Genomic DNA, 9,345 nt, shown 5'->3' on the forward strand with positions numbered 1-9,345 from the left:
AAGATTACTCTTTTGATGCCCCTGTCACTTGCATAATAAGTGTTTGTTTTATTTCCATGACAAAAGGAGCAATATATTTCCCAAATTGTCGCACAATACTGCTTATTGTGTGACTATTTCCCAGAAAGGTGGAAACCTCCATCTACAGTATAATACATTAACCGAACATCTGAGGGTCTGAATTTCTGGTAATTTTGCAGCGGACTATTTTTCTTCCAAGTAAGGATGCTTGCCTGGGTAGTGACAGGTACAGTTTTAACGGATGACACCATATAACTCTCTTGACCCAGAGACTTAGGGATTTTACAGTATATACACTCAATACATTGATTGGGCCCTTAACTATAGAAAACAATTAGATTACTCACCATGATCCTTTGCTCTTCTCTAGAAAGAACTTACTGCACACATGTTTTTATGTATATGCAGAATTTCTTATAATCTGGCAGCTCTGCAGTCCTGAGGCCAGTGGATTGTCCGACTTTTATATATACTATCCGTTATCTATATACTCTCCAGTGATGTTGGTGCGCTGTTAAATGTGGTGGCTTACAGTGCTGTTGCATTTCATGACTTTGTAATCATTTTGGGTTTTATTAACCATGCTATCCCAGAATGGAGTCCATTACTCTACTGGATATGTAAGTGCTGTTTTCTGTGACCTATTAAAGGTAGAATTAAGATGCTTTAATTGCTTGCAGCTGTTGCATTTTCAGCTTTAAACTGTTATGGAAACTTTCACCTATTGGTGATGGGGTAGCTAAATATTGAGCTGTTGGACATTGTTTTAGTGATGTGTGCTGCATGCCGGCTCTAACAGGACGAGCACTTTTATAGCAAAGAAAGATTCTGGCACATCACAGCATCAAATGTATGCGTGGGTCCCATTTCCCTAACCAAGACCAAACGACTGCGCCTTACTGGATCTCCCTGTTGCCACATGGAAAATTGGCACAGCAATGGGCACAACCTTGGCTATCTCAAGAAGTGAAATCTGCCTATGGTGCCTAGTCCAAAACAAAAAAACCCTATGAACTCCTGATGTAAATGTTTTAACCTGTTTTTTTTTATCTCTGATATTTTGTAATAAGATTGCAATATTTTAGTGCATTTCTTTTCATTTGTTTGAGGGTTTAGTTTTTAACTTAAAAAAAAAATGAAGAAAACAAAGGGTATACCCCATGATTGTCCATCGATGATATATCGATGATAACTGGCACCACCACCAATTAGTTGTTTATATCCAGCAGTAGTACATGGTGTAAAGAGCTGGAATGGCACAGCTCGGTAAACTGAAGTGTCCTTTCTTAGGTGATGATTTTAAAGGGAATCTGTCACCCCATTTTTCGAGTATCAGCTGCCGGCAGCGCCATCAGGGGCTTATCTACAGCATTCTGTAATGCTGTAGATAAACCCCCGATGTAACCTGAAAGATAAGAAAAATGAGTTATATTCTACTCCCCCAGGGGCGGTCCGGTTTTGGTCCGGCACCTCCTATCTTCTAACAGTGACATCCTTTTCTTTGCTGCCTGTCGTGGCAGGTCTGGCGTCTGCCCGCTGCAGTTCTCCCACTGGAGTTCTCCCGATAAACAGCTGATCGGCACCGCAGCTGCATGTGTTGCGGCTGTGTGACAGTCACAACACATGCATGGAGTGCCTGACTGTCACACAGAAGGGACACATGCAGCTGGGGAGCCGAACTGCTGATTTTTGGGAGAGCTCCAGGTATCCAGGTTTCCGATGCAGCTATTCGGTAAGCACTATTGCTATTCGGATAAGGACTTACCCGAAGCTATTCGCTCATCCCTACTACTGATGTGTGACCATAACAAGTAACCATAATGATCTAAGAAAAGAATGTTACTCACACTGTGAATTGTGGGCATGGCTATTTTGTAATTATGATCAAGAGATGCCATTGTAGCTGCATTATGTGTGAACATGTCTAGAATTATGTGTTTTTGGTATCATTTGAAGGTTCCTGCACCCCTGAGCTATCCAGTCACTACACCTCAAGTGCCTGTGTACGGAATGGTGAGAAAGCTATTGCCCTTGTTTTTAAAAGTTAATCTTGAACGAACTTGTTTTTAAAAGTTAACCTGAACGAACTGTAAATGTTTGCATTGGTAGAAATCTATAATTCAGTTCTCTCTTTATAGTACATGTATATTGGTTTTGCTTTTCAGGTTCCTACACAGATTGGTGCAAATCCTCTCATGGTTCCTCAGCCAATGATTTATTCACAGCCGGGAATAAGACCCACAAATCCATTTGCGCCTGTTTCTGGGGCTCAGGTAAGCCTGTGTCACTCTTAACAAGATGAATATCTGATTTTCTTAAATGTGGAAATGTTTCTTGCTTATGTCAGGTAGATAATTTATTTCTAATCATGTATGCATTTAGATTATAATGGCTTTTGTTCCACCGAACAAGTTAAGCCATGTTCACACATTCAGTTTTTTTGGTGAGTATTTTACATCAGAATTTGTAAGACAAAATCAGGAGTGGAACAATCGGAGGAAAGGTGTAATAGAAACACGTCACCATTTTTAACCCATTACTGATTTTTGCGTACAAGTACTAACCAAATACTAATCACTGTCTTTGTCTCAATGAGCCTTTTGGCCACAAATGTAGGCGTGTAAAATTATTTTTTTTTTGTATTGTTAACATGAGGAATGAAGGCTTAATTGAACAGATGCCAAGCAGCACTAGACTTTTCTTTTTTTTTTTTTTTTTTTTTTTATATAGTGAAAGCTGGCTGCCACATTATTTTAAGTCAACACTTAAGCTTGTTAAACACTTTTGGCCCGTAACTAGAGTCCAGGCTCCACATGGAAACTAATTGTACACCTATAAAAGATAAAGGCTTTCATTGCAGGAAAATTTCAGGAGATAGAAAAAGCAAGTCAATTGCAAGCTTGCTTATTTTCATGCTAATTAAAGCAATTTAAGAACTAGAGATCACATCCTTGAAAGTCCAGGAAACTTTAAAGATTGAATTTCTCTGTTAGATTGCACCAAACTGCAATTTTTCACTTGGAACTATTTAAAAAATACTCCCTTTTTTAAAAAATTGCTCATTATAGTGCTCTCTATAAACCTGCACCTGAACCGTCCATTGCTGGTAAGAGGAGGCCGCTTTTAGTGCTCATACTGACTGCTCTACTGATGTGTGACCATTGGCTGCCACCACATTTTCAAATTTAGTAAAATGAGGACATCCTTGTGTTTCATATGTCCTTTCGTGGTAGACTCCCCTGTCCATATTGGCAGCTGTCTCAGTGAAGGGCATGAACATAGTATAGGCTAAGGAGAAAGCTTATGGATCCAAATATGGACAAGTACAATAAACATGAGCAATACAAGACACACATAAGTACAGGAGGAGAGAGGTCCCTGCCCGCAAGGTCTCACAGTCTACAAGGGATGGATGAGGATACACTAAGAGAGGGTAGAGCTGGTCGTGCGGCGGTTCAGTAGACTGAGGCTCACTGCAGGTTATAGGCTTGTCGGAAGAGGTGGGTCTTCAGGTTCTTTTTGAAGGTTTCCATGGTAGGTGAGAGTCTGATGTGTTAGGGTAGAGAATTCCAGAGTGGGGGGGAATCATGGGAGAAGTCTTGTATGCGGTTGTGGGAAGAAGAGATAAGAGGAGAGTAGAGAAGAAGAGATATTGGGAGGATCGAAGGTTGCGTGTGGGTAAGTGGCAGGAGACCATGTCACAGATGTAGGGAGGAGACAGGTTGTGGATGGCTTTGTATGTTATAGTTAGGGTTTTGAACTGGAGCCTCTGGACAATAGGAAGCCAATGAAGGGCTTGGCATAGAGGAGAGGCTGGGGAATAATGGGGAGACAGGTGGATTAGTCGGGCAACAGAATGTAGGATGGATTGGAGTGGTGCTAGAGGGGAGGCCAGAGAGTAGGAGGTTGCAGTAGTCGAGGCGGGAGATAAAGGCATGCATTAGTGTTTTTGTGGTGTCATGGTCAAGGAATGCACGGATCCAGGAAATGTTTTTGAGTTTGACACGGCAGGAGGAGGCTAGGGTTTGGATATGTGGCTTGAAAGTGAGGGCAGTGTTGAGGATCACCCCGAGGCACCGAGCACGCGGGAATGGGGAAAGTGAGCAGCCATTGACATTGATGGATATGTCTGGTGGATGGGTGGAGTGAAATGGGGGAAAGATTATGAATTCTGTTTTGTCAATGTTCAGTTTTAGAAAGCGAGCAGAGAAGAAAGCTGAAATAGTGGACAGACATTGTGGGATTTTGGTCAGTAAGGAGGTGAGGTCAGGTCCAGATAGGTAGATCTGCGTGTCGTCGGCATAGAGATGATACTGGAGACCGTGGGATTCTATGAGCTGTCCTAGGCCGAAGGTGTAGATGGAGAAGATTAGGGATCCTAGAACTGAGCCTTGAGCAACACCGACAGAGAGGGAGCGGGGTGAGGAGGTGGTGTGGGAGAGGGACACACTGAATGTTTGGTCTGTTAGATACAATGAGATCCAGGATAGGGCCAAGCCTCTGATGCCCAGAGATGAATCTGGAGCAGGAGGGAATGGTCCACTGTATCGAAGGCAGAAGACAGGTCCAGGAGAAGGAGAACAGAGTAGTGTCGCTTGCTCTTGGCGGTTAGTTGGTCGTTGGTGACTTTAGTTAGGGCAGTTTCAGTTGAGTGATGTAGTCGGAAGCCTGAATGTAAGCCGTCAAAGAGGGAGCAGGAGGAGGGGTGGAAGGACAGTTTAAGATGGGCATGCTGTTCCAGTGGTTTTGAGGCATAAGAGAGAAGAGATATCGGGCGATAGCTAGACACAGAGGATGGGTCAAGGGAGGTCTTTTTGAGGATGGGTGTGATCGAAGCATATTTGAAGGATGAGGGGAACATACCATTTGTAAGTGAGAGGTTGGAGAGGTGTGTTAGAGTGGGGATGAATACCGTGGCTTGGTTAGGAATGAGGTGTGACGGGAGCGGGTCAAGTCTGCAAGTGGTGAGATGTGATATTGAAAGGAGGGTGGAGAGCTGATCTTCCGTCATGGTGGAGGTTGTTTTTTTAGGAACAGGGCTGAACAGCTATTGGGGGCTGTGGGCCAAAGCTTTCTCTGATCGTTTCAATCTTCTGCTTAAAGAAGGAGGCAAAGTCTTCAGCGGTAATGAGATGAGAGGGGGGGAGGTGCTGGGGAACGGAGTAGAGAATTGAAAGTGTTGAAAAGCTGTTTAGGGTTGTGAGACAGGGAGGATATGAGAGATGAGAAGTAAGTTTGTTTTGGGGCAATGAGTGTGGACTTGAAGCTGGTGAGGGACTGCTTGTATGCGGTTAAGTGCTCGGCAGAGTGGGATTTCTTCCGTCTCCGTTCAGCAACCATGGAAGCCCGTCTCAGTTGTTTGGTGAGGCTGGTCTTCCAGGGCTGCCTGTTAATTGTACGAGTTTTGCTATGTGTGAGGGGGGCAGCCGAATCAAGTGCTGCTGTTATTGTGATGTTATAGAAGGTGGCAGCAGCATCTGTGTCATGAAGTGAAGCTATGTCTGTAAGAGGGAGGAGGGACTCAGAGAGCAATTGTAAATTGAGGTGTTTGAGATTTCTGCGAGGGTGAGAGAGTTTGAGGAATGGGGGTTATGCAGTTTTGATTGATTACTGGAAGTCTCAAGCCAGACTCCCACTGCAGAAAATTCAAGTGCCAACAAAATAAATACTTGCATATCAAAGTTTAGTGTGTACTTAGTTTTTTGTTTTTTTTTAATACCCGTGAAATTCCCTGCTCAGCCAGTACAGATATTCCTTTTGATTAATTTTCATAAAGCAGTGGGTTGCCGCACATTTACAAGGACCACTGCAGCCAGTATGGTGATTGGTCACAGACATGATGCCAGGTACCTGCAAGTACTATTGGTGAATCTGTAAGTGGTTGCAAAGTGCATCTTATACCCTCACACACACGTTCTGGTACATTTGATTGCTGCTACTGTAAATATTTCATGTTGTGTGTAAAGTATGTATCTGGCATTATTACATAGGGAACGCGTAGTACCCTAGTTGAGACACTAGGTGGGGATGTAGAAGAACTTTTTCTGTAAATAGTTAAACAGAGGAGGAGCTATCTGCAGCGAAGTCGATCAGCATTGAGGAATATAGTCAGTAGGGCTTTAGAGCCCGTACAGGGCAGACAGCTACGCAACGTTGAAGCATGGTACCCACCCATCCAGGGCCCAGTGGGCCAGTAGTACAGTCTCAATAACAGTGTGACAAGAGTGGGTGGAGCATAGGCTAAGGGCAACGCCAGAACAGTACGGGGACGCAGGTGGCTCTATCATGTGGCAGATCATTGCATGGGCTGATGCCCTCAGATCTAGGGCGAAATGGATGAGGGAACCCCCAACCACAGGGAGGACGCTGCGTTACCACAAGAGTAAGACCCCAGGCACGTACTGAAGGCCATAGGAAGAAGTGCAGGGAAAGTGAAGAATGTGGACTTTATGAAACCCTATGCTTATGATGTATCTGACAAGGATGTTCTGTGCAAAGAAAGAAGTAACGTTCTGCGTTTTAAGTTGCAACTGGACTGTGTCTCTGTTTGTGCACAATCGTATGAAAAGGGTCTGCAGCAACTCAGAGGAGACCCTGAAGGTGCAGATGGCAGTGAGGCAAGTAAACTGATTGATGGACATTATTTTCATGTGATGGGAGACCAGGGTGCGCATGAGCCATTAGCCTCAGCCACGACTACGGCCCTGGTGCTCCCTCACACATCTGCTTTTTTCAATACACGAAAACCAAGAACTCGACCAACTGACAAAAAAAATGTGTATGTCCATGCAGACAGTGTGGGTTATATTTGGTACGTCAGATATCATATGTGGATATTTCAATGCTTTCTGCACATAAATATATATATTTTTTCTTTTCCATGACCAATGAAAGCAGAACCCTACTTCTTACTTCATTTGTGCATAACAGATCTATATTTTGGTGGAACAACTGTAATTATTTTTTTTTTTTTTTTTTACAGATGCAATTCATGTAAAACAGCCAAAGCAGCAAGGAGGCATTTGCAACCAAAAACTGGTGAAAAGGGATTTCCTATCGTTTGCTGGCATGGTCTTTACCAGGGCACCGATGTTTCCAGTTTAATACCCTTTATTTGAACTGCAGTCATGTAGAGGTTGTGGTTAGAGCTGTCCTGCCATGGAATCTAATGTGACCTGCTTTGACTGTACAAAGCTGCTCCACAAAAACATCCTATTTTTCTTTTTTACTACACTGGTGGTAGGCAAAAATTTATAAATGTGAACATTGAGGTGCCTTTGTCCAACAACACAAGGGGTTTTGTAGTATTTTTTCCCAATATCTTTATCTCTATTCATTCTAAAAATATCTCAAATTAATACCCATCTTTTCCTGACAACACATGTAGCTTTTCTGAAGAATTTGCTCCTAGCCGAACAGTCGGATTGTCAGGTTTCATTGTGCTGAAATAATCACAATTGATATTGTGTACCATGAGGACCAGGATCAATCTTCACAAGAAGTCCACGTCAGGAAAGCCATTGTTTTATACTGAGGAAATGGGAATGAACTTTGGAGCTGTATGAACCAGTAGAGCAAATGGCAATGCAATAAGATGTCTTTTATTGTCACATCAGAAATTTCGCTTTTTGTGTGGGTCCGAGGTCATTTTGTAAAGTCGAAACTTCTGTTTATATGAATGGTTTTTCTTGCTCCTTCTCGTCTTGTATTTTTTTCCTGTATATTTTACCCTTTAAATCCAGGTGTGACTTGTATGTTGGAGGTATTGCAAATAACAGGAGGTCATTTATTTTTTTTTTTCCTTTTGCCATCGCTTAAAGAAAGTTTATCCTTTGTAACCAATAAGTAGGGGATGTGTAACTCCTGCTGTTTGTGCCACTTTACTTTAAATAGTCAGTACGTTTTTTATTATGTAAATATATATTATATATATATCCTGAATAATTTCTTTAATGCTGACGCATCCTTATCTTTAAATATATTTCTCAAAGCAATGTCCTTTCAAAAAGGATCTTAAAGAAAAAAAAAAGTGCAGATAATTGTTGAATGATTAGTTGATGCCAAATTAGCTGGATAGATGAAATGCATCATTGTATATTTATTTAATCACAACGAAAACATCTGAATATTTCCATCATCTCCTCAATCCTCGTTGCCATTATAGCCACTTGTGGCAATTGGAGAAAGGACATCAAAGCCAAGGTTTACTGTGCCCATGTACTACAAGAATGTGGATCTCAGAGTGTGGTATTAAAATAAGATATCTCAAGTTCAGATTTAAAAGAAAAAATGAAATTGAATAATGTAATAAAAATGGTATGTGAACTATGGCTGTTTTTGTTTTTTTTCAGTTGCAAACTAAAGTGAAAGGTATTTTGCTTCTCATATAGAAGTGGGAGAAGTCAAAGATACAGGCATTGGCCTTTGCTGCTGGTTTGACATTAACCCCTTAGGGACCAGGGTTATTTCAGTTTTTGCATTTTGTTTTTTTTACTCCCCTTCTTCCCAGAGCCATAACTTTTTTTTTTTTTTTTTTTATTTCTCAATCGCCACATTGGGGGACACAGGACCATGGGTGTTACGCTGCTGCCACTAGGAGGCTGACGCTAAGTAGATGCAAAAAGATTTGCTCCTCCTCTGCAGTATACACCCAAACACTGGCTCCAGCCAAACCAGTTCAAGCTTGGTGTCAGAAGGAGGCATATGTGCTCTGATTTTAAGACCACATCCATGGCTTTCTTTTCTCCTTTTTCCTTTATTTTAGATCTTCATTTTCAATGGATTACAGAGGAGCGACTGATCCCTTAAGGGCTCCGTTCTCCTCAAACCTACAAGCGGGAACACAGATTTTCGCCTCCACGTACCCCCTCCTGCATAATTTTTGTCTATATAGGAATGCCTGTGATATTCTACACGGCGACAGATCCCTTCAGGGTACCGCTTTTCCCACCGGCAACAGATGGGAACGTGGAGTGTCGCCTCCACGTACCCCTCTCTGCATCCAGGCTCATACCGCTCTTTCCTGTGTGCTGGACCAACAGCCCTCACCCATCCTTGGGGAGTTAACCCCCCTATGGATGCCCAGAGGCATTTACTGCATCCGTGCGACCCCCTCTCCATTGCCCCTGATGAATAGCGGTGACAGAATGAAGGTGGGTAGACTTTCTCCCCCCTCTCTGACCTCGTAGTGTGTGGATGGAAGGTTCATCACCGTCCATGCTGAAGCCCCTGGCAGCACTCATGTTTTCCTCCATTATCTGCGGTGGCTCCATGCCGGGGACGCACACCGCTAGTAAGATGTTCCAAGTCACGGCGGTGGGCTCC

The 9,345-nt window shown here is 42.8% G+C and overlaps 1 protein-coding gene across 3 annotated transcripts in view; it reads left to right on the plus strand.

Annotated features, from left to right (window-relative positions):
* The window catches only part of LOC141050923 (phosphatidylinositol-binding clathrin assembly protein-like), a 172,373-nt gene extending 164,022 nt beyond the window's left edge, over window positions 1-8,351 (plus strand). For 2 of the 3 annotated variants that reach the window (XM_073547625.1, XM_073547626.1), the window contains exons 18-21: window positions 615-641; window positions 1,978-2,034; window positions 2,187-2,294; window positions 7,004-8,351. In XM_073547625.1, the coding sequence (XP_073403726.1) occupies window positions 615-641; window positions 1,978-2,034; window positions 2,187-2,294; window positions 7,004-7,018 (207 nt within the window). In that variant the 3' untranslated portion in view covers window positions 7,019-8,351. The remainder of the gene's footprint in view (window positions 1-614; window positions 642-1,977; window positions 2,035-2,186; window positions 2,295-7,003) is intronic. The other variant, XM_073547627.1, reaches the window with a different exon arrangement.
* The last annotated feature ends 994 nt before the right edge of the window (window positions 8,352-9,345 follow it).

Source organism: Dendrobates tinctorius, unplaced genomic scaffold (genome assembly GCF_039654945.1).
Source record: "Dendrobates tinctorius isolate UK_male_01 unplaced genomic scaffold, ASM3965494v1 ptg000154l, whole genome shotgun sequence".
Lineage (NCBI taxonomy): Eukaryota > Metazoa > Chordata > Amphibia > Anura > Dendrobatidae > Dendrobates > Dendrobates tinctorius.